This window comes from Haemorhous mexicanus, chromosome 3 (genome assembly GCF_027477595.1).
Source record: "Haemorhous mexicanus isolate bHaeMex1 chromosome 3, bHaeMex1.pri, whole genome shotgun sequence".
NCBI lineage: Eukaryota > Metazoa > Chordata > Aves > Passeriformes > Fringillidae > Haemorhous > Haemorhous mexicanus.
In genome coordinates, this window is record NC_082343.1 from 71,424,016 (window position 1) to 71,450,034 (window position 26,019).

General features: G+C 37.1%; 1 protein-coding gene across 5 annotated transcripts in view; it reads left to right on the top strand.

Moving 5' to 3' along the window:
• The window catches only part of CDK19 (cyclin dependent kinase 19), a 120,377-nt gene that overhangs the window by 77,264 nt on the left and 17,094 nt on the right, over nt 1-26,019 (top strand). For all 5 annotated transcript variants that reach the window (XM_059842291.1, XM_059842295.1, XM_059842294.1 and 2 more), the window contains 5 exons: nt 7,031-7,088; nt 8,302-8,433; nt 23,757-23,900; nt 24,163-24,232; nt 25,410-25,482. In XM_059842291.1, coding sequence (XP_059698274.1) covers nt 7,031-7,088; nt 8,302-8,433; nt 23,757-23,900; nt 24,163-24,232; nt 25,410-25,482 — 477 coding nt within the window. The remainder of the gene's footprint in view (nt 1-7,030; nt 7,089-8,301; nt 8,434-23,756; nt 23,901-24,162; nt 24,233-25,409; nt 25,483-26,019) is intronic.

Below are 26,019 nucleotides of genomic sequence, written 5' to 3' on the forward strand. Positions count from 1 at the left end.
GTGAGTGAAGGACAGGGGAATATCACTCAGCAGTTGCCATCACAGGCAAGCCAGACTTAAGGAAATTAGTTGAATTCATTCCCAATCGAAATCAGAGCTGGATAATGAGAAGTAAAATAAATCCTAAAACCACATCCTCCATTCTCCTGCTTGGGATTAGCTTTGTTCCCAATTCTCCACCTCCTCCCCACACTCAGGGTCACAGGGAGATGGGGAATTGGGTTAGCAGCAAGTCAATCCCATGTTGGTTCTGCCACTGCTTCCTCCTCAGGGAGGGAGTCCTTCCCCTGCTCCACTGCTGTGTCCCTCCCATGGGAGACACTCTTCCATGAGTTTCTCAGAGGAGTCTTTCCCACTGATTTCAGTTCTTCACAGGCTGCTCCAGCATGGGTCCTTTTTTTTTTTTTTTTTTTTTTTCATGAAGTCCCCCATGGGATCACAAGTCCTGGTTCACAATTGTCTTTGGGCATCCACCTGCTCCAGCATGGGCTTCTCCACAGGCTACCAATGGATCTCTGCTCCATTGTGGTTCACCATGGGCCTCAGGGGAACATCCTGCATCACCATGGTCTGCACCACAGGCTGCAGGAGAATTTTGGCTCCAGAGACTGGATTTCCTCCCGTTCCTCCTTCTTCACTGATCTTGGTGTCTGCAGAGTTTCTCTTATATATTCCCTCTCCTCTCTAGTCTGACCTCAGTTGCTTCTGTGAAATAACATTTTTTTTTCCTTTTAAAATCTGTTATCTCAGAGGCACAAGCACTCTGCTTGATGGGATAAAAGCATTCTGTGGTACTCTTTATTTCCTGTGTTCTTTTTATTTACTTAATGTGTTTACCTCTTTTTTTTCCCCTTCTTTTCAGATTTAAATAAGTTTTGAGTTCAGTTGAATGATCTACTATTTCAAAGCATTTTGTATGCTTTGAGATTTTGCTAACTCTTTAGATCATGTGCTGTTGTAATCAGCTTTATGTTTGGCCTTTTGGTAATTTGATAATATCTGTATTATTACATTATTGAATCAAATGAAATTATGATTATCTTGATGTTAAAGATATTATTTTGTTGAAGTAATTTGTTAAAAATATTACTTTGCAAGGTCAATAATTTCAACAGAATAGATAAATATTGGAAGAAAATTGTACAGATTACAAATCTAGGCCAAAAATGTAATGAAATATGGTTAGGTTTTTGTAACATTAAGGATAACAACTGATAAAAACCAAGCTGGAAGTGATATTATGTAATCAGAGTAGTGACTTTCATATGAGTTTGCAGTGTGTAAGGCTAAAGAGAAGCAGATGTGAAGATGCTTTGCTCTATATGGTATACTTCTGTCTAGTGCTTCAGTATCAGAAAAATGTTGACCAAAAAGTTTTCTAAAAAAAGAGAAGTGGGGATAACAATTTTCCTACATGCATTTCAATATATGAAAATATTTTAAATGGAAGTGGTAATGATTTGGAGGTTTGCAGTGCATAATAAAATATTTTAGGAACCTTTAATTTTTAAATTAAATTTAATTAGCTCAGTTGTTAGCAGCAGTGTTAGTACCTGTGAGCCAATTTATTGATCTGAGCACAAAGTCTGGGTTTGAACAGTGTTGGTTTAAGGCAGGGAAGTGCCTACATTTCCTTACAGATGAGAAGAACAAAAGCTTTGTTTGCAAATTTCACTGAACAATCAGCATCTCACTCTTACTCTTGAACTGAGAGGCTCAGTGGTCTTTGGAGTAGTGCCTGCAGAGTGGAACACTGCCATCTCACTCAGGACCTTTGTCATTTGGGGAGCAGCATGCTGAAAGCTGAGACAAAAATGCTATTGCTCTCCTCTTGCTTGTGAAATGAAAGTGTCTCTGTGTATCAACACTGGGCTGTTTACAATTGTTTTTTTAAATAATGGAGACCTCATCACAAGGCAGTGTCAGTAACTGTGGGGAGAGCCTTTATCTGTAAAGCTTGCAATCTCTTTTACAATAGAAGCCTCCTAATTTGAGATTATTCTTTTTCCAGTGGCACATTCCAAAAGGGAAACACATTTGTTTGGATATAAACAATAAAGAATTGTGTATGGAAAGTGGTATATCCCTGTGGACATTTTCTCATAGGACTGTAATTCCTCACCAAATCTCTTATGAATTGTGTCACTGCTGTACTTAAGGAGATCACAACAACCATTAAAACTGAAGTATTGCCATCTATTGTTAGGTTGTTGTTCCTGTTTTGAACTGTTATACTCTTTTAATACCGTAGAGGGTTTCTTTTCTTTCAACCTTTCTTCTGTTTTACTGTCTAAATATTAAAATTAGAAGTGTATCTTCACATGAATGTCTGTTTGAGTCCCAGTTGTGACACTTCTAGTATTTGTGAAAACACTTGTTAATCCTACACTTTAATTTCTCTCCCATCAAGATTTTTAAAATTTCATTCCCTCCCCCCCACCAATGTAGAAAAGTAGATGCTATTATCAATGCTTATTGAACCTATTGTAAAGACTTGTAAAGAATCATTGTCATCTTCATCCCTTTTTGCAAATATTTCAGATTTTTGCTTCAGTTGTTTGTTGCTGTTTAGCTTGCTCCTTTTGTAAGTGTTTTTTTAGACAGTCAAACCTCAACTGAATTTCTCAGCAGGGATTTGCCTGTTCATTTTTATAGCTTATATTAAATGTGAGACTCCTAATTCTTACTGTTTCTGTTGTTCCTATAGCAACTAGATAGGGGGAGATGCAGCAGCATCACTTCGCTTCCCAGCTGGTGTTTGTGTTCTCAGCAAGGGGGGAGAGTATGAGGAAAATAGAGGATTAATTAGGATGTAACTGGTTGAAAGTATACTCCTTGTTGGGTTGTCTCACCCAGCTACTACTCTAGAGGAGTTAGTTAATGATTTTAAGCGGGGCTTCTCAAACTTTCTTTATTAAAATTTTGTCCTCCTGTATAGAGACACAATTTACTCTTAAGTATGTGCCAGCTTTTGGTTTTTTAGCTGCTGCTTGGTTCTTGATAGTTCCTTCCAGCTAAAACACTGTTTTCTTCATCAAATGGCTGACAGTAGGATTTGTGTCAGGAACTAGAGTGGTGCTTATGACTTATAGATAGCCTGAACATAAATGAAGTGGGGGGCTTTTTCATTCCTGCTTTTAATCTGATTTTTGCAGCTGTCCACTAACTATAGTATACTAGGCTGTAGTTTTATTGTTGACTAACTGATGGTCTTGGAGTAAAATGTTTTGATATTTAAATGCTACCTTTTCAGAGATTACTAAGAACTGAGGTAGAGCAAACATGTTCTACCTTCTCCAAGAAGCAGAGGTTGTTTGATTTCTCCTTCAGTAGTCCTTTCTCTTTCCTCATGATGGAAACCTTCCTAACATAGTTTCCTGAGGATCTCAAATTACTTCCTCTGAAGTAAACCAAAATCTTTCCTCCATACCTGAGTACCTGAAATTCTGCTGCTCTGCCTTGGTGCCTCTTTTTTAGCCAAGCACTGCTGCTCTGTGAGGGTTGTGTTTCTGTCACCATGGTATGTGCAATGTGAAGACTCTGGGAAGAATTTTACAATGTTCAAGCCATTATTGTATAAAACAACCACAAAATATTTGACCTATATTTTAAGCTCCTCTGAAGCTGTTTATTTTTATTAAATAAAAAATTCATGGGCACAGGAACTGGATATTATACGTTACATCTCAAGAAGATGGTTCCCATCTGGTTTAGCATATGTACATTGAAAAGTCTTTCCTAGCCAGAACAGCTCTGATTAGCCAGAGGAACTTAGAAAGTGCTGATTAGTAGATAATCAAGTGCTTCATTTGCTCATGTGGGAAATAAGAGGTTGAGATGTAGGCTCCTTGTTACTTAAAAAACTGGTTGGAACCAAGACTTCTCACCTCTCAGGAAGGTGCCACGATGCAATGTGTTACTGACACAGTGGGGATCCTGCAGGCATCAGTTGCCATCCATGAAATCTCTGCTGTCTTCATACTGGTGGTGGTGCCTCAGGAGAAGTGCTTGCTCTTTTGCTCAATTAAAGTTTTTAATTGTTTCCTATTTTATTCCTTCCCTGTTTCCCCTGCCCCTGACTCTCTCAGAGGGGTTCACAAGAGCTAATGAACGTGACATCTGCTAAGTTCATAAATCAGTTTGTTTCTCTGCTGGCTGCCTAAGCAGGGTTCTGATCCTCAGTGGATTACATATTAGAACAGATTTAAATTTTGATCAGAAGAACATCTCTTCCAAACATTCTGGCTTTAAAAATATATAAAGGGACGAGTTTCTTGCTTCCATAGACTCTGACCTAGCGTATCTCCTGTATCCATGGGATCACTAAGACTCCTAGGGCTTTGGGGAATCTTTCTGAGGCTGAGGATTCTGGGGCTATTCAATCTCTAGAAGAGAAGGCTCATGTGGGATCTTAACAATGTGCACAGGTGAATAAAGAAAACTGAGCCAGTCTCCTTGCAGTGCTATCCAGTAGAACAGGAGGCAGTAGATGTAAATATACTGTATTGATAAAACTTTTTTACTGTGAGAGTGGTCAAACACTGGAAGTTTCAGAGAGAGGCTGTGAAGTCTCCATCTGTGGAGAAGTTTAAAACCCAACATGGGTCAGGCCTGAGCAATCTGCTGTAATTTGTAACCCTGCTTTAGGCTTGTTATTTCCAGAGGTCCTTTCTGACTTGAAATATTCTGTGAATATTATGGATTATGTCAGCAGATAAAAGATTTGGGAGCTTTTCTTCTGTGAATAAATTGCTATTTGGAGAATAATATATTGCCAGAGATAAAATACTTTTGTGAGTTGTGAAAGTCCTTTCAGCTTAGATTTTAATTTTTATCTTACAAAATCTTCTGAAGTTAGAATGTTTATTTCTTACAACCTAATTCTTTTATTAGAAACAACCTCACCTATAAATCAGTGCAGTAACATCATTTTTATCAACTTGCTTCTCTTGACAAGTTAATGCATTTTTATAGTGCTTAAAATCCAATCCTGAATGTAAAGGTCTGTTGTAGTATTTTTGATTCATAGAATCATTAAGATTGGAAAATCCTTCTAGACTGGAAAATCCCTCTAAGATTGAGTCCAACATTAACCTCACACCACCATGTGTAGAACTGAACCATGCCCGCAAGCACAAATCCTTTTGCACTTTTTGAACACTTCCAGGGATGGTGATTGTACCAGTTTCTTGGGCAGCCTGTTCCAATGCCTGCAGCTGCAGCTTCCCAGCCACTTTTCCTCGGCCTGCAGCACTGCATGGGATTGTTGTGACCCAAAGGCAGGTCCCAGCACATTTGGTTTTGGCACATCAATCCAGCAAACTCATCATACTCAATTCTGAATCCAAGTTGCTAGGCAAAAGTTTTGGAAGAAGTTCATCAAGAAAACCGGAGTTTTGCTCCCTTGGTTAGGACAATTGAATCCATATGATTTCTAACAGAGGTAAAATGTGGTGTGAACTTGCATGCGTCTCTTGCTGCCTGGTTACAGAGTATGCAGAAAGTGATTATTCTGTTCTCTGGAATATTCATTTCAGGGTAATACATAAATGTACAACCAAAGTTCAACAATTGCCTTGAGGTGTTGATTTTATTGTCATTAAATATTAGAGAAGAGCAAGCATCATCTTTCTCTTTCCTAGATTTTCGGGTGAGTGTTTGCTCTAGGTCAATTGAAGTCGCTTGTGTTTTCCAAGAGGGGATTGCATATTGCCTCTTGAATGGTTCCAGTATATGTTGGGGAATTAAAAGTCAGTGATGGTGTTGAGAATTACCGATTAAAAAAGGAAGAATAAAAGAGGCATCTGCAAAGAGAAGCAGTGGTTGGAGCCACGGGAAAAACAAAGTTAGCACTGGGTATGGGATGGGAAGAACGGCTTCCTGGGGGAAGGAGAAAGAATAGGTGAAGTAGAGTGCTTTATCTGTTTGTTTGTTCCCTTTTTCAAAAAAGCTAAAGGCATGTAATTTTGAGTCAAATTAGTAACCCTAGTTTGAGTGTCTGATTTCAGGTAAATAGCAAGGAACTGATAATTTAAGTGAGATTCTGACATTGGTTTTCTGGACATCTTTTTCAGACTCTTGAACAAATCCTGCTTGAGCAGACCCCTCTGCAGGCATTAAGGATTTAAATGTAATTATTGTTTGGATGAACATTCAAAAAATTCTGCTTTGAAGCTTTGTTATGCATCTCTTCATTCAAATCACTTGATGTTTTCAATCTTGTTTACTTTTTACAGCTGTTAACACAATAGGACGAAAGCTTCCAAGGAATGACTATTGATGTTTGAGGGAACCTAGATCCTTATTGCAGAACAATTGCTGTGATGTCATGTGTAGATTTTATGTGGTGTTCACAAACAGTTGGTTGCAAACAAATAGATTGCAAAAAAATGCCTGTAAAGGTTTTGTTCTACTTGTAAAGCTGCTGTCTGCACTGTCAAAAGCTTTTGGGATGTAGCTGTTTGTGAATACTCCTGTTTCAAGAGAATTCTCATAGCACAAAATCAACTTTGTGGGAAAAAAGTGCTTTTGCCCATGTGATTTTTATCATTCATACACTAAAAACAAGCACAGCTCTAAAAATGTAGTTATATAGGATGAAAACAAAAGTGGCTCTCAACTATGCATTTGTATACCAAGATTTGGCATCACTTTAAATAAGTTACACCAGCAAAAGTGGTTCTTGCCAGATTATTGATATGGAGCATAAAAGTTAAGCTAATATAAAACGTTCCTTTAGAAGAAAATGTCTCCAGTGAATAGAATTATTCTTGTAACAAGAGAAATGCACATTTACTTAAAGATGGCATTTCTTACCGTGAAATGTCAAAGTATATTTCTGTTATCTAATTGTAAAATTGGTAACTAGAGATAAAAACTAAAAGTCAGCAAGATAAAGGTATGGTAATTTTAGACTTCTAAGAGTGTTTCTAGAGATGTTTTCATTATTAAATAAATGTATGTAATTATATTCTTCTCAAAAATAATCATCAAAGGTTGATCAGCTAAAAAGTCTGCTTTTGTTTTCCAGAAACCAGCAAACATTCTGGTAATGGGTGAAGGTCCTGAAAGAGGAAGAGTCAAAATAGGTAAATGTTTTGAGAAAATTTAATTGTGCAGCTAAGAGATTACTGTAATAAAAAAATGCATCTTTTGTGTAAGATAGAAACAGATCTTCAGTGTTCTTTGAGTGTATGTATCTACAACCTCTAGTTCAATTTTAAATCTCATTCACTGACTTTACAGACTTAAGAAATTCCAAATATATTATTAGGCTTTTCTAAACTTGCCAAGGGTATTAGATGAGACATAAAAACATCTATATGAAACAAAAGAGTTATAAGAACAGAGAACAGTGGTGATGACCAGGGTTCTTTTGACTTCTACTATGATTAGTTAGCATAAGTTAGCATTGTTACTTATAAACTCTTTGGTTTCTTATTTTTATTTTTATATAAACAACACTACTGCATATGTTTGTAGAGATCCAAAGGTTTGCTATGCAAAAGTTATTTGGTGAGTAACATGTAACTGTGATGGTCTTTATCCAAAATCTAATTCCCTTCTCAGTTTAAGTGATGTGAATATTACATGTGGCAATATTGAAGTTTGTGTGAAAGAAAAGTTTCAGATTTGAATTGTGTTTAAAATGTGTGGGTTTGGCAATACACCAGATTTTGTGCTTTCCCATCCAGAATTTCTTACTGTTGCTTACCAGGCTCATTCTAAGGAGAATTTTTGAGTTGCATAGAATGAATGCTTAGTTTTAAAATATACCTCTGTAACAGTGCACACTGACTGACTCTGGAGCTCATTCCTCCAAATCATGTAGGAGGCATGCCTTGAAAAAGAGTGCAAAAACAATCTACACTGCAGTCATTTTAATTTTGCACTTTGGGTAAATATATAGCAGTCACAAGGACTCACATTTTTGTAAGCATGTATAAAAATAAAGGAGAAAAGGTACATTAGAGACCTACTACTGTTGACTTTAGTTAACCAAGTTTCTGTTACAGTTTTAAAAAATGAACAGACATCTGTGTTATTTAAAGTTTTACAATACCACGATCAAAGCACGTCAGATGTTATCCTTCATAGTTTTAGGAATGAACTAAATGGAATTTAGCCTTAGAAAAATTTGGTCCAGTATTGTTGTAAGTAGTTTTTGTTTTGTTAGAAACTTTTATTTGTAATTTTTAATGTTTTTGAGCTGTTGTTGTAATTGTTTTTGACAATACTATTGAATTTTGATTTATTTGTATTAGAATTTAAATAACCTCTGTTTTTCTCCCCATTCCCCAGCTGATATGGGTTTTGCAAGATTGTTTAACTCACCTTTGAAGCCATTGGCAGACTTGGATCCAGTTGTGGTAACATTCTGGTACAGAGCTCCAGAGCTGTTACTTGGGGCCAGACATTACACAAAGGCCATTGGTGAGTTGTCCTGTAAGAAAGACATTTGCCTGCAAGTACTATAAGGGCAGGAACCTTATAATAGAGAGCATGGTCAGCTGACCTGCTAGTTTTGGGGTTTTGGCACTGAAGTGGTTGCAGATGATCCCATCCATAAAGGATTAATCAAGATTAAAACTTTTTGAGGACTGTGCTTTTATATTTCAATTTAACTTAGACATTTTAAATATCTGATTTGTTTTGTTTTTAAAACAAAAATATCCTTTGAATTGGTTTATATGTTTTCTTAATATTGACTTAGAAATCTTGTAATATTATAAACCTTGGAAAGGGAAAGAGCTGTGGCATTCTTGTAGGGTGTTTCATGTCCAGATGCTTCTATGAAATGTGTGTCTTGATAAGTAGAAGGCTGGACTCCTGTGCTGTGCATGATCTGCAGACCATTTCCTCCTGATGACTTACAAAGCTCCACGTTCAGGAAATGCTGGTAGCCAGGTTCTTTTCTGCCCTGGTAAGTTCCAGAAGCACAATCAGCCTCAGTGCCCAGCTGTTTGGAGAGTTAAAGCATTGAGGTGCATGGGAGGCATGGTTGGCTTATATATTGAACTGCAAAGGAAACAGTGCCTCTCTGTCAGTAGTATTAAATTGTTCCTATGAGTACAGAGGCGGCTTTCTTGGCAGGCATTTTTCTGTTGCAGAAGTTTTTGGAGATGCTCTGTGGGCCTTTGTTCAGAGAGTTACAAAAAACTGTGTTGTACTGGCATCTCGGTTTGAGTGTTTTCTTGGGTAAACCAGCACTTTTAAGGCTCACTGTGGGTTTTTTTATTTTTTATTTTTTAAATAACTCCTGTTTATTCAGCTACCATATACAGCAAAAGGTTTGGAGAATGAATGAACCGACACCTCACTTTTTGATGTAGACTTGCATTTCCCATTTCTTTATTGCTTTTCCACTTTCATTTGGAATCCTTCAGTGCAGGAATTTATTTGTGTACTCTAGGAGAACTCTGCAGCAAAAGCTGAAGTATCAGAAGTGAGGAAAATCTGGTCCCTTTCAAAAGCAAAAACCTGGTCCAAAGAAAAATAATAACTGGAGACAGATTCAGTCAGGTCAAAAGGGACCCTGGGAGGTTTCTTGTTCATCCTCCTGTTCAAAACAATGCCCACTATGAATTCTGCCTGCTCTGTTGACGAGTTTTTCCAGCAGCATCTTGAAAACCTCTAAGAACAAAGATTTCACACCCTCTCTGGTTAACCTGTTCCACTGCAAAATCATCCTCATAGCAAAGAATTTTTTTTTATTAATTACAGCTTTTTGTTTTGGTTCATGCCGATAATCTCTCCCTCTCCTGTTGTATGCCATTGTAAGAGCCTAGCTCCATCATCATAGTCACCTCTGTGTAGGTTCTGCTGGGGCTGCTCTTAGATTCCTCTTCAGCCTGTAGAAGCCCATGTCCCTCATTATCCTCTCCTGGAGCAGGTTCTCCAGCTTCTAACCATGCTGGTTACCTCTGCTTCTTGCCTTTGTTACTCCACTGTTTTGTGGTTGTTACAGCCAAGGCTGCTATTGATTATCATATCCCCAACCAGGTTCTTCCTTCTTCCTCAGCAGCAGATCTGAGGGATGAAACATGCAGTTTACCCCCAAGTGCACTAGAAATCTTTTTGGCATCCCTGAAGTGACCGTGTTTATGTACTGTTTGTTCTCCATGATGCCCCATGGTCTGTTCACCTCCTCCAACTGCTCCTTTTACTGATGTCCCAGTGCCCCAACCAGGGTGTCTCTCCCAGTGTGAGGCCAGTGTCACCCTGCAGACTGACTCCTGTGTGGTAGCACCCTCCCTCTGGAGCTCTGCCTCACCGGAGACAGAGGCATTCCAGGGCATCTGCTCCAGTGGGAGCTGGGGATGGAGCCTGGTAATGGCCCTGTCCCCTTCATGGTTCTGCCACAATCCCATGGTGACAGGAGCAGACTCTTAGGACCTGCTGAGCATTTGCCACTATGCAGACTGGGCTGCTGACTATTAACTCTGTGTTTCCTTAAAGAAGGAAGGAAAATACCAAGAGAATTGCCTCAAACACCTGCAAATTAGGTGCTTAAATTGCCCTGTGTTCATAGTGGAAAACACTGATGTGAATGGACCAGATTACTGAGTGTCCTGCGTGTGTGGTACAGGGAAGTTACCTCAGCTGACAGCTACCTGGTTTTGATAGATGGCATATTGTTTGGAGATTTGGGTGAGTGATATGTACCACTATCTCAGGGTATCTCTTTGAAGGATGAATTAGTATAATGCTGTTGTTTGTTTAATTATGTCATAAATAACTTGGTTCTTGCCCTGAGGGATCTCTAGTCTATACTAAAACACAGGCAAGAAGTTCCTATGAAACTTCAGGGGATGATGGTACTTTGGAGAGATCTGGTTTTGCTAGTAGTTTATTATTTCTGAGGCTTTTATTTCTAGTATCACACCAGTGAGTCACCCAGGAGGGGTGTGAATGGTTCCATAGTACCTGGCATGCAGTGTGAGTGCTGAGGGCACTCAAAATTCTTTGGGCAGCAAAATAAAAAATACGGAAATGAAAACAAGCAGAGTTGCAAGTTGAGATTTGTAGGCTGACTGAAGGATTAGAGGAGCATGTGATTGAAGAGAAGAGAAAAGAAAAAAGGCACATGGAGCTGATCTGTGTGCAGCTTTAAGGAAAAAGAAGTGAGTAACAAAATGACAGTAGTGATGATGTTCATGCAGTTCATTGAGTCCAGATTTGTGTTTTGCTTCTAGCACTATGTGCACTTAAAGGCCATTTTCATGAGCTAAGCGTGCTAGTGAGAGTTTAATTCGAATGCTAATGATTTTGGCAAAAGATGCAACTCTTAAAACTCTCTCTTAAATCTATGTGCAAGAAATAAAATTCTTATATTTCTTAATATTGCACAATTCTCAGGAAGTCTAATGTGTTGCTTTTAGTAAGAGCTCAGAAATTAAGTAAGATTCTCATTTAATTGCTCTGGAGTTGGAAATAATAATTTAGAAGAAAGGTGATTAGATATAGCAAATTATGAGAGGAAAAAAAAGATTATTTAGTATAGCTACCTGTTTTCCATAGCTATTTTCCCGTATCTTTTGGATAATACATAACTTCTGTTGATTACTAAATACAAATAAGATAAGGCTAAAAGCAGAGTTTTCTCTTTCAGTTTTGTCATCGTGAGAAATATTTTTCTTTGAATTTACTAGGAAATCATTGTCATCAGTTCTCTTTTGCAAAATTGTCCAAGAGTTGCTACATGATTCAGATGTTTGCTTAGGTTTTTACTGACTTTGTCTTGATTTAACTTTATTTTAAATCTATTTTTTGTAATCTTTCTTCCTTATCTTTGTTTCACATATAATTTAATTATTAGCAGTGCATTCAAAATATCCTGGACACTGTCTGCTATAGTGTCCAATTTGGTTTTATTCTTGTAATAATGCCTTTAGGTGTGCTTGTTTGCATGTAAATAATTCTCATACAAGATCAAAGACTGAAATTAGAATTTGACTTTTGACTTGTTCAGGATTTTTGTCTTTGATTTCTGGACCTGATCTTAGTTACATTTTATGGGTTTAACTTTGAGGGAAAATTGGAGTAAATACATTCTGTTTAGAACGTGCTATATATTACATAAAACAGTACATAAGCATATTTTATTATTTTTTGGGGTGACTTTTCAGTGATATTTGTCCTTTATTTAGTTGGTCTCTTCCTACTAATTAATTTTAATTTATTTCCTTTCAGAATAGATAGTTGTTCATCCTATATATAACATAATGTTTTAAGAGATGTAGAAATCAGATGTTGAAAAACAGAGATAGCTTTTACTTTCTGCATGTTAAAAGGATAATAAAAAGCCTGTGTTAGGGTTTCATGGAGAGTAATATTTCATTTCCTGAATTGTGAATGTTTGTAATGTAAACCCTACTTGTTAATAAAAGCAATATTAATATTGAAAAGTAAATTTAATAAAACATTAAGATTAAATTTATTAACATTATTATTAATACATAATATTACACATGTAATACCTGGTACCATAGTTACAGGTAAGTAACTTACCAGATGAATTGGGAAAATGGTGTTGTGGAAGCCAAAGTTCATTCTCTATTCCATTACTGCAATATGAATTTGTACTAAATTCACTGTAACCTGTGAAGGTTTCCTACATTTTCTGCATCAAAATTCAAAACCAGAATATGTTTCTCTGTGTTCATCGGGTCTTAATACTTTAGCAAAGACGTAAAACCTGCAAATAAAAATAACTTGAACAAGCTTCAGGTGAAACCAAGTAGCTGCAAAAATGTAAATTGCTTGCGATCATGGAAGCATTAATAAAATTACTGAACAACCAGAAAGTCCAGCACAACAGAAAATACTTAAAAATACTCAAAATACTTGAAAAACAAGGTTGAAGTAAGTGGCAAGGTACAGTGCTCCTTTCATGTATGGGCAAAAACTTCTGTAGTTTAGTTTTAAGGAAACTAAAGGAAATGACTACGGTAAAATGAAGGAAAAGTTAAGCTGACTTTGAGCTTGAAAGGAGACATTAATCAGAGTGGGTTTTTTCACTCTGGGAACATCAGATTAGAAAAGAATGTTTTAGTAGGTAAAGCAAATAGTAAGAACTCTTTCATCATAGGTTTTTAGGAAAACATGTGGCAGTCTCCAATGTGATTCATTCTGGGGCATCTTGTAGCATATCAAGGTAATAACATAATTATGACTTGTTTTTATCAAGCCGCAGCTTGTATAGTTATCAGTGCTATCAAACAAGCCTCTTATCTTACCTCTCTTTACCACTTGCCTTAATTAAAGCAATAGCATGCTTGATAAATGGCATCAGATGACTTATAGTACTTTAGATGGTTTGGATTTTGTTGACATAAGAATTCTTTAAAGTGATCATTCAGCCACCCATTAAGCAAGGCTAAAACACTGTCCTGAACAAAAAAAAAAGGATGGGCATGTTTGTTGTGAAAAAATAAATCTGGAAACCTGAGAAATCTCCATTTCTTAGGTGCCTTTTTGCACGTGTCTAAATTATAGGTCAGCAGAAATGTCAGTAATGGCCCTGTGGTAACTGCATTTACCAGCCCAAATGAGACTTAGGTGTAGAGAAACTGTAATTCAAAGCCTGGGTAGTTAACAGTCACCTCATTCTGTTTCCAGAGTAGCATGCAGTTATAGAAGCTGGAAATGTGTGAAAGGTATAAGCAGATACCAAAATGCCTTTGAAAGCAAATGTCACAGGCAAATATTTGTTGTGTCAGAAGGAATGCATTTATAACGAATGCTGGGATCCATCAGAGTTTCAACAATTGCATTTGACCTCATGCAGGAATATACGAGAGGGTAATATCTGGGGTGTATTATGTAGGATTTAGGATGGAAATATATGCATATGTGTTCCATATTGCCTATGCAGTGAGTCCCACACATTCCGGGTGCATCAGATGTCCCTACTGTGCATGCACAGATTGTTGGCATGCTGGCCAGCCTGTGGGGCCTCTGGAAATCTTGGACTGATGCCTGAAACTCTTTTGGTCTCATGTTCTGGGAGGGTTGGAAGGAAAAAAAAATAGGACCTATCTGGAAAATCTGGTAAACCAGAAATTACAGGTGGGATCAGCCAGAAGACTGAAAACTCTTCAGAAAAAAGGAAAGCGGAGGTTCCCACCTGTTGTCTGTGGAGCTACAGGAGCAGGGGACTGCTTTTAAGCATCCATGGGAAATAATTAAGAAGAACAAATCCATAGTCAGTCAGGATTTGATTACTGCATAGGAATCTACGTTTTTGTTTGTGGGAGGTTGTGATTTGAGGAAGGGGTTGTGGAAAAACTAGAAAAATAAAGTAAATTAGAGAGGTTTAGAAAATATTCATTTATGCGCACTGAAAAGAAAATCTCAGGCTGCACCAAGAAGGAAGCCTTGTTCATGCCCTGGGAAATGTTATACAACATGAGGGGTAATTGGATTCAGATGATATTTTGTGGTAAACTTGTTTTGGCATGTGATAAACTTTCTTAATTTTGATTATCAAAGTTGTTCTTATGCTTTTTCTGTGAGGCAAAATATTTTAATACCAAGGATTAATTGTTGCTCTCTTATCTAGTTATTGCAGGTACTGAATGATTTACTGCTGTTTTTTCTTCTTGCTCTCTAAAATAGCAAGATATGTCTAAAATACTATACAAGCTTTTTTTATTAAAAAATAGAAGGTGTTTTCTACTACAATAATCTAAGAAATGTAAAGTTATGTAAAGGATTATTAGATCACCTAATAGAACATTTTAAAGCTATATTTTGGGAAGCATGGGATGCTGACAGCAACTCAAGGAGTATCATCCGCAGGGCTGTTGCACACTTTAATATATTTACTGTTTTGTGCTTTAATTTCTTCCTTCTTCTAACTGCTCTATTAATCTTGCTTCTCAAATATGTTAAGTCTGGAAATTAGCTGGTGGTCATTGTCAACTCTGAAGAGTCTGAGAGGTGTGTAGTAGTTTAATAGTCAGAAGAATGAGAACAGTGCTGTGGGTCTGACCGGTCTCTGCTGGTGTAAAACCAATGGACGTACTGTAATGTGGGGCAGACTAAGTTTCATTCCTTAGGACAGCAAGCTGGGTCTCAAAAGACTTGGTTTTAAATACTGATTCAGTCCCAAGGGTTGTATGTAGTTGGCCACATTTAATTTATTCCATCCCAGGTGTTGTTTCATTATGTATAAAATGAGGACACTAAATGGTATTGTCTTGGAGATAAAGTCAGTTAAAGATAATAGGGAACTCCAGTACAAGTGTGCTGTAAATTGTTTTGTTACCTCAATGAATGGATTATTTGTCTGAGAACCTGGGATGTCACTTAGCATCTGCAATTAACTTGAGAAATTTATGCATTCTGGACATTAAAAACAAAAAATCAAGAAAAGGAAAACAAAACCGCTAAATCTTCAGCACAACTACAATCTGCTAATTGTCCTGATTTGGATTGCTTGATAAATTAACCTGTAAACTTCCACATGTGGTCAACCAATACTTTTTCTATTCTTATGACTCTCTCCCCTTGCAACACTTATGAAGGGACATACTGGATGGTTTTGCCATTTTGTTTAGTATTTTGACAGATTTGCTGCTGCATGATGATTACTGTGACTTTTGTGACAATTTGTATATGGCTTATTTTAGAGCAGGAAAAATAATATAAAAATGCTTATAAAGAAGAATATCCTCTATAGCAATAGCTCTGTGATAAAAACCCACTTTTGAGCAAGAGGTGCCTTCAAAAATCTGTCTACACTTAATCCCATGTACATCAAGAATCATCAATGATTTGTGGGCCAAAAATCCTCCGTACTGGTCATAGTTTTAGTTCCATGTCTTCTTCCCTTCTGTTTTTCCCTCCACGTATCAGCTTTGTGTTCTTCCAAGCTGCTAATAACCATGGGGACTCACATGGGCAAGCTTTTTCTTCCCTAGGATCTCACTGACTTTGCCCTTTACCAGACAGATGAGTTTTGCAGCTGCACGTTGATTCTCTAATCTTCCTGAGCAACATATGCCATGAACTCAGTTTAAAAAAAAAATTAGATTTTTTTTTTTTAAAAGAAAGATTACTTAGGGAAGTAAGACAGGAGTTTTTCTCATGAAAGTTGGTTCCATAAACATGTTACCGTCCCTACGCTGTACAGTAATGAGTAGCTTTTAATGTGCACTTTTTGCTACCAATTCTGAAAAGCTGGCTCCTAAAAGTTGGTTTTGGCTAAAAACCAAATGCCTACCATCCTAACAAGATGCATACTTCTGGTGCAGAGGAGTTGTTTTAGCTGATCCTTCAGTTTGATCATCAAGCATAATTACTTCAGCAATATCAACTGAAACTTTCAACGTTACAGCACTGATTGAGTAGAATGACTGGTTTTCAGGACAGGTGCGATTGCTTCACAAGTTGACTTCTTGTCAGTTACTGTGATTGACAGCAGAATTACTCTTCACACCAGTTTGTTTCATGTATTATCCAATGGAGTTGCTTATAATTACTTTGGAGTTACTGTCAATGCCTTACTAGAAATAGCTGTAAGGCTGAAAACCTTAGTAACAGACATGTTAAGATATTGTAAAGTAAAACACTCTGTTTGGAAGGACAAAGAAGCTTCTCCAGTGGTCTGGGAAGCAAGGTTTCTTCATGTGCATTCCTCTCCATTGACTGAAATAAAGTAGGCATCAAAAGCATTGATAACATCTAGAAAAGACTGTCATGGCTTGTGAATTGGAACAGTCCAAGAAAGCATTCTTCACAGATGTAATTTCAAAGAATATGTACTGCTTTCTTATTTGCTATTGTCAGTATATTTTTTCACATGATTTTATGAAATGCAGAGCTGTGCATATTTCCTGAAAAGTTTTGTAAATACTGTTTTGCCTAACAGTGGCTAATCCTGCCTGTTCTTTATTCTGTCATCATTTTAGGAGGAAATAGTAAAAGTTTCTGTATTAGACCTGCCTAATACTTTGCAGTATAAGAGAGATTTGTGACCTTTGCAATAAGTTTTCATACTTCCTTTACTTGCTGCAGTTTGATACTTGGTAGTGGGAAGTAGCACTGAAGCTCCAAAGCTCCCTTTTGTCACCCATTACATTCCTCAGGTGTTTGAAGAGTTGTCACTGAAAGGCCATTCTTCTTTTTTCCCTTGTTTCCACAAAGAGCTTGACAGCTTGCCAGAGTACCTTTTGGACCCTTGGAGGTATAAGCATGGCTGTTGCTGAAACAAAAGTAGCAGTATGTTCTTTACTAAATCTTGGAGGTGCTGGAGTTCTCTTAATGTTCCTCTGCCATCTCCAACCATCTAAAGATTTAGGATTAAGAAAAAAGCACGCCTGTAACACCCTTTCCATGCCAGAACTAAGTGCTTGTCCCACTGACCCAATTCCTTGCCCTGAAATCAAACCACCTGAGGCTGGAGCACCTGAAATGAAACCACCTGAGGCTCCAGGTTCTGGAGGAACTGAGAGGAGAAAGAAGGTGGAACTGTCACTCTATTCTGCATTCATGCAACCATCACTCTCTGCTCCCAAGGAAGTTAGCTGCCCTACTGCTCGCTAATGTAGTAGATCGTCTGGTTTATGGAGCAGTAGACTTGGAGACACAAGTGAGGAGTTAAAGAATTGCTGATGACAATGTGGTGTATAGGATTCATGGGTTGGGGGGAGAGGAGTCTTTGAGAAGGCAGTCACTGAAAATCCTTGCAAAAGCAATATAATGTTGGGGTTTAGTTCTCAAGGTACTGCTGCTGGCAAAAGTCAAATTCTTGTGCTCTGGGGTTAAAATGATTGATAAGATTTCAGTCTTGATGAATCCTGTCTTCAGGAATCTACACATTTTAAGTGCAAGTTTTCATATAGAACCATAAACCTGGAATTTCCAAATTATTGGATGTGAAGTTCTGTAAATTAAGGATTAAGTTCTTTTACAGGATTTTGCTGTTTGAAATAATATTTTGCTGCGTGAAAGGACTACTTAGGGCATCTGGATTTATTACCACTCCCTGTATTAAATCTATTGTACCTCTTTTGTCAAGCTTAGCACAGTAATTTTAGTGTAATGTTGCAAGCTAGATAATGTATATAATGCATAGCAGAAGGCTGAAATCATATAATACAGGATCTTCATTTAATGATATACTGAGGAGTAGAAATTTAAGTGGGAAAATAAAGTATTTTGATAACCTTCAATACTTTTGTTAAGAAAGAATGTTGAAAGCCTGATCTATTAAAGCACTGCAGAAAATAACAATTGCTTTAAGTGAACTCAGAATTTCAGTCAAGATGCTTTAAAATGTTTAGAGTTGTATTAATTGAAATTAATTAAATTGTTAGTTCAAACATGAGAAGAAGGCAGCTTAGTTTAAAATGCTAGGATGAAGGCACAGAGGCAAAAAGAAAAGTAAGGGTGGTGCATTTCATTATTAATTCAAGTTAGTATGGTTTTGCAGTTAAAAGTTTTGAATTATCTTGACATTACATCATGGCACAGATGATGCACTTTTGAAATAAAACATTGTTCTTAGATACATGGTTGGCTGGCTGTGAACATCCCTTGGATTAGTGGGAGGTGCTGTTTCTGTCTGCAGCACAGTCATCTTTGTGGTTTTACAGTGTAAGTTATTCCTCAGTCAGGGTCTGTTGAGATGCTGTTTGTTAAAAATTGGTCACCATTTCCTAACATCAAAGAGTGAAAGCAAATTTCTGACCCTTAACCCACTGGCACACTTTTTTGCATCCCCTTGAAAAGCCTTTTACATGAAAATGTTTGACCCCCTTTTCAGTTCTTCATAGAAGGTGTCAAATGTAAAAGGCTAGTAACTACTTCCTCAACCTTCTGTTTTGCTGACTAAAGTTTAAATGAAGCACATCAAAATTGGGACCTTAATGTATGAATGGGAAGGTCTTTCCCTTGTGTATATATATGATAACAGAACATATGTAACAGGCATATTCTGTACACCTTACCAGACCAAAGAAATCCCTGTTAAAGGGTATATTATTTTCTTAAATCTAATTTCTAATGCTAAAACCAGCATAAAAATTAAGAAACTATTTTTCTAAATTATCTCTGTGCTCCTAGTCTCTTGTGTATAAATATTCCAGGTAAATCTAGAATGTGCTGTTGTGCTCAGCATGAGATGGAATTTTTTTTTTTTAATAAGAGGTTTTATCTTTTCATTTGACCAATTGATGGCTGTTTGAGAAACTTAGACACGTTTGCCTGTACAGCCCCATTTTAGGTTTCCAGTCCATTGGTGTGTGTTTGATGTCCTTGCCTTGACTGGAAGGTTTTGGAGGATCTTAGGTAAATGCTGTAGCTCTTAGAGGTGGCCTGAAAAGCCCTGTTTGGGCTAAGGACTTGCTAACTAGCTCTTGGGTAGCCTGGTTGTTGCATTAGCCCTTGACAGGTGCAGGGAAGCTGTTTTCTGCTGTCTGTCCTTCTGCTCTTCACTGCCTTTACCGGCATTCACATGTGTCCTAGAGTGTAGACTTTGTGTTCAAAATGTTCAAAACACCAACAGGAAAAATCACTTTGGTTGAGTACTGATGCTATTATGCTAAAGCTCACTAATGATGAATTCCTCAGATTGATTACACCTAAATAGATGTTTTCCAAGTCTTTACTTGCTTTTTTTAAAGAGGATTTTATTAAAGAATTCTATGAGACTATTTCTTTTCTTGGATGTAGTTAAGAATTATGATGTACTTAATCTTGGATTCTGTTTTGCTTAATATGCATGGGAAAAGATGTTTCCTTTTATGAGTCAAGGCTATTGCTTAATAAATTGTCTTATTGTCTTAAGTGGTCATACTATTCTTAAAGAATGTTTCCAAGATACTGGAACAAATACAGAAATGAGGTTATTGTTCCATAGAAATGAAAGAATACATGAGCATTTGTCTGCTTAATCAGCCCTATCATTGAAACAGCATCCCTTTGTTCTTGCTTCTTGGCTACAGTGCTGAAGTGCAGCAGGACATGCAGGATTTTCTCAGCTGACCTATAAAGCTATCAGAGTCCCAGGTTTTAAAACTGGGACATAGACAGCCATACAAATATTTTAATAATCTTTGCACACAGGCATTTATATAGGAAGTCTGTTTGCCAATCACAAGTGTCCATCCATAAAAAGCTGGACAGGTTTATTTCTTTTCATAAAATTATATAGTACTCGAGAAGGATTGTCACAGTGGAAGGATATTTCAGTGGAGAACAGGCTTGGATGGAACCTGAGGAAGTTGTGTGGTTAAGAGTCACTCCTACCCCTCTTTCCAGAGCCAGGGAGCGAAATTGGCTTGCACTGGGGTCCATTGTGAACTTCAGGAAAGTGAGGACTTTGTAAGTCTTGGGGGTGGAGGAGAACATCAGCAAAACAACACAGCCCAACAGACGGTAAAATGCTTTTACCGTGGGTCAGTCCTGAAGCCTAATGACAGTGGAAGAGACTGTAGGAAGCAGAGCCATCTTTACAGGAATGGTTGTGTTACTCTGGTAAACTTACTAGCATCCTCCCAAGACATCAAGATGGGAACACATTTCCCATTTCCCAAGATGGAAAACATTTAGTACCCAGTCAGTGCTGTAGGACTTTTGTGTCCCAGTTTTCACTGTGTCTGGGACATAACAAATGGATACCTTCAGTAGTTTTAGCTTTGGCTCAGGAGCAGCGAGGCCACTCACCGTCTTGATCATTAGAGGAGAGAATTAATTGATGGATAATTTTTGCCACTTATATTGGTGCTTGCTTTTAAAAAAAGTTTCATTTATTATGAAATTTTCAAATAACATTATAAGGAGCTCCTCTAGTGCTAGAGGCAGATGATGTGCATTAGAATAATAATACATTGTACTTGAAAAATATTACTTGTGTGTTTTAAGGTTTGCTTTGTTAATGCCCACTGCTGAGGAGTAGTAGGTGGTACTTGGAATATATTTGAAATAGATCTAATAATCATTAATTTTTAAGGGTCATAAATGGAAAACCTTAAATGGCCCTAAACAAGGACTTTTTTCCATAGTTAGACCTAAAATTTGTATTTGGTTGACAGTGTAGGAGATAAATACCTATTAAGACTGCTTGTATCTACAAAGTGTTTAAACTTAGCAGAATTTAATGAATCATTCCTGCTAGGTAAAGTGCCACATGTGGTACAATATTATTGCAAATTATGAATGTTTTTTTAGAAAAAACAAACAAAAGGACTAGTTAATCTTAGCAGAAAATTGTTAACTGTGAATGGTATCAATATATGCCAAGGATGTGTTCCAGATCAGGTTACATAAAAGATTCATGAAGAGAAGACCCTGACCTGCTTGAGCTGCATGGCTGCAAGACCTTTTCCATATATTTAATATTTTCTTGCATAAATTAAAGCCTCAGGTTTTCTGTACCAAGTCTTTTGGGTTACTTTATATTAGTTCTTCAGAGATTAAGAATATCTGGCAGGAAACATAAAGGGTTGAACCCCACCATATGAACTGCTAGAGAATATAACAATTGGTCAAAATTAAAGTAGTCTCATGTTTGACTTGCCCAATAATGCCATCCCACAGAAAATTATAACACCATCTTGGGAGTTTCCAGTGTTTATACAGATGTAACATCCAGTTGGTACAATGTTTGTCTTTCTGAATTCTCAGAGGTTTTAAAATGCGCTCTTTGTACACTCTATGGTGGCTCTTCTCTCGCACAGTGCAGGTGATGAAGTAAAAACAGTTTTGAAGTTTGCTGTGTCACATCAGGGAGATTTCCCAGTTCAGTTTTGCTGTCAGGGAGAATACTAGATTACTAGATTTTACCTTTCTTTTTTTTTTTCATGAAAAGGAAAAGGTCAGTCTGGATAGAGCAGTTAATAATGTAGTAATGAGCAGTGGCCTGGCATCTCCCTGACAATGTGATGGACAATGAGCACTATAGAAAGCCATGAAAACTAAGAGAGCTGCAATTCTTTTGGCCCCCAGATAAGCCATCTCCAAAAGGATTTGCTATCATATGAAAATGAGTGAAGAGATACTGTTAAATGAAGATTTCATTCTTCAATTAATAAGTAATTTTCATTGTGGAGTAGATAATTTATGCCTACTACCCAGGCAGCAATTGTGATTAATATGCTGCATTAGTTGCCTGAGTAGATAAAATCTCAACAGCTAAAGATCTTGTTTTCATGTAGATAGGGCTAATAGGAAAATCAAAGGAAGATAAAACCTCGCGAATGTGATGTAATGCACAGAGCAAGTTATACCCTGTCAAAACTGTAAAGCCTGAATGAAATGTTATCAGATTTTCCTGTAAGGGAGGTTGGAGGAAAGGGTTATATATTGAGACACCTCAAGCTCCACACCTGTAACATGATGGAAATGGAGCTGACCAATTTTGGCGAATAGGGTGTGATGGCTCATTTCTTTATTTCCTACATAAGGAGAGCAGTGCTGTTTCTTAAGGACACCCTGTGTCTCATAGGCAGCATGGGGTAACACCACCATTGACAGCAAGTGGGCTTTGGAGTCTCAGATTAATTGCAACAACCAAGAGGCTTTTCTTGATGTTTTCTCTAGTCTGAATCCAGTAAGCTAAACTCTGTTTAAAGAATTTTGTATCTGTTAGACTTACATATTAAATTTAAATTGCTTTTTGCATTTATTTTGTTAAATTAGAAAAAATAAAAAAGGGTCATCTAATTTAACTTCACTTACTACACAAGTCTCCACACTCTTGTATTCAGCAGACTATACTTATTATTAGTCTGTTCTCAACACCTTCTCCAAAGTTGTAGCCCCCAGTATCCCAGACACATATTTATAAGTGTAGCAAATCCTTAAATCCTTTTTTTGGTTGGGGTTTTTTTGCTTGTTTGTTTTTTGTTCGTTTTGGTTTGGTTTTTTGACAAAAAAAAAAAAGCTTCTTCTCACTGGCAAATTCACACTTTCATTTTAAGATGCATAGTGAATCCATATTTGGGTCATACAGAACACTAGGATGGATGGTAATGAGCAGTAACTAGAATGCATGCATGTAATCCAAAAAACTGCTCTCTTGTAAATTAATGTTTTGGTCCAAAAAAAGTATATTAATGAGAGTTTTATGAAATAGAAGTTTTGGGATTTTTTCTTTCAGTATGTAGAATCATTAAGGTAGAAAAGATCTCTAAGATCATCAAGTCCAACTGTCAAATATCATGCTGCTGTTTTCTTTATGTACATGAGATGTAGATGATACAGTTAAAGTATTGTTGCTGTGGGAGTCAGTTGTCAAGTAGGATTTTAATTTTTTCAAAGTTTGGTACTCACTCTTCTATACTTGGTTAAAATTAGCATATTTTTTTCTTCATTTTAACTAGCTTGCACCTTTTGGTTAAACATATGAGCCATTAGTCTTCTCCTTAGTATTTACCTGGTTCTCAATTATCTGTTTGGAATTGTTCTGAAATACGTGGTAGCAGTATTATTTCAATGTAACTTTGTGAGTGATAATCTTTGATCAGCTTTAAGCGATGTTGTAAGCAAATGTTTTTTGGGTTTCTGACATAACTGTGATTTTAAGTACTGGACTGCCACCATACAAATTGACTTTTGAGAGTTTAATTTTGGTTTATAGAAAGCATATCTCCAGATTTTATCCTTTTTAATGTATTATGTTAATGCATTGTTTGAAATGTGAAGCATTTTGTCTTAATGTGGTAATACAGGCTGAGAAATCGTGCAGAAAAAAACTCAGAGAAATTGAGTACAGTGAATTTTAATGAATTATTCTCCTTCTTTCGTAGATATTTGGGCAATTGGCTGCATATTTGCTGAACTATTGACTTCAGAACCTATATTTCACTGTCGCCAGGAGGACATCAAAACAAGTAATCCTTTTCATCATGATCAGCTAGACCGCATTTTCAGTGTAATGGGATTCCCTGCAGGTAATTTATTTTCATTAAAGCAGCAGACATAATGCTAGTGAGTTGTTTGTTGGTTTTTTTCCTAAAGGAAATTACTAGTTGTTTGTATAGGTATGAAGAAACTGTCAGTTTGATGGATTTGGAAATGCTGGCAATTAAAGAACAATAGCACTGGCCAACAAACAGGAAATCAAACAACTCCTGTAGTTATTTCTTCCTGAGTATTACTTAACCAAAACATTCAGAATTGTAAATGATTTTTCTTTTTTCCACACTATTGAAGATAAAGACTGGGAAGACATAAGAAAGATGCCAGAATATCCAACTCTTCAGAAAGATTTTAGACGAACAACGTAAGTAATGATCATATAACAGCAGTGCATTGAGTGTGGGGGAGGCAGAGATCAGCTCCTACACTCTGACTTCTTGGGGAGGGGATTTGGAAGTATTTGGGTTCTAACACTGTGGCAGCTGTTCTGTTTGAATAAGCTAGTTTACATGAATGGTGTTCTCTCCCTCAGCTGCTTGTTAAGAACATGGACTGAGTGGCCTCCTCATTTCTCTAGAAGGGGTTGCTATAAGTGTAATTTAATCTATGGCAGGCACAGACAAATGAGCTTCCTTAACCCATCTCTATTACATATGCAAGATAATGTTGTTCATTTTGTGAGAGGAAGAATAGGGAAGCACTGGTATTTTTAACAAGTGGATATGTGGAGGCAGCAATGTATTGGACAGAATTTTCTATTGAAGGTCATGTGTTCAATAGGCTGCGATTCAAAGCCTGTCCAGGATCTGAGAATTTTTCACTTTTACTGTTTCCTGGTGCTTTGGCTAAATTAGTCAAGTGATGATAATAGATCAGAGCTGGTAAGGAGTCACATGGACTTCTTAAAGTAAGGTAGAGGACATAGATTTGGAAGTTTTGGATTCTGTTCCCAGCTCTGACATGGATTCATTACACTGGCTTTACACAAAATATGAAGCTTCTTTGTTTTGAAAACGGCTGTAGATAATCTCTGGAGCTGTACATTAAATGCAAGGCACACGTCATAGGTATTCAGGGTAATTTTGAGCTTGGGAGCAGTAAGGACTATGTGGTTTTCTGGAGGCTGGGGAGACAGAATGGTAATCTAACTGCTCTGCCAAGTTCTAAGCAGAAACAATAGCTTAAATGTTGAGCTGTGATGAGCTGCTGAATACTTTCTGTGGCAGAATTGCTTTAGAAAAATAGAGTATAAACTTCAAGTTGCGTCTCTGTCATTGTCCTTATCAACAGCTTATCCATATCCTATAAAAGTTGCATGTTTCGTGGAGATAGTCTTTACACAGTTGATAGTAGTCCTATTGGTGAAAAGCACACTTTATGTGTGCAACTGCTAGATAAATATCTGACATGTCTTCAGATAGCAGTTCTTTTTACAGTTTACTTCCTGAGGGTTGGGAAATGTTTCTGTGGTCAGTTGATAGAGTTCCATGTTTTTAATGCACTACTATTTCAGACATATTTTCTTTAACTGTATTTTTCAGATATGCCAATAGTAGCCTCATAAAATACATGGAGAAACACAAAGTCAAGCCTGACAGCAAAGTTTTTCTTTTGGTAGGTGCAACTTGAAAATTGCTGTGATGACAGGAATGAAATTGCATTTCTAAGGGTAATATCTGTGTCTGTTTTCCTATCTCATTCTTATGAACACCAATGTTAAAGAAAGCTATTTATCACTAACTGGCCATTTTTGAAATGTGATTTCTTCATACACAAATTGCTTAAACTGCTACAATTGAAGAGGGTCTTCTCTAGTTAAGATCTGCAAGACACTTGTATACCCAGCCTTACCTTTAGGCCTGCTATGCAAATAAGAGAGTGAGTATAATATTGTGTCTTGATTCTGTGTGGCTTCAGAGACCTAAAGAGCCCCCCCCAAAGCCAAAGAGTTTTGTGAAGAAAGGGAAGAGAAAAGGAGAAATTTATTTCCTGTTGTAATTTGGTTTTCTTTTTCTTCCCTTTGACAGTAGTCCACCACTGTTCTGGGGATGATTCCAAACAAAATCCCTAAACATATATTTGCTGGTTGCCTAGTTGAGTCATCCATTGTAGGCCAACACAGGGTTGCTCTGTCTAATACAGCATAATTTC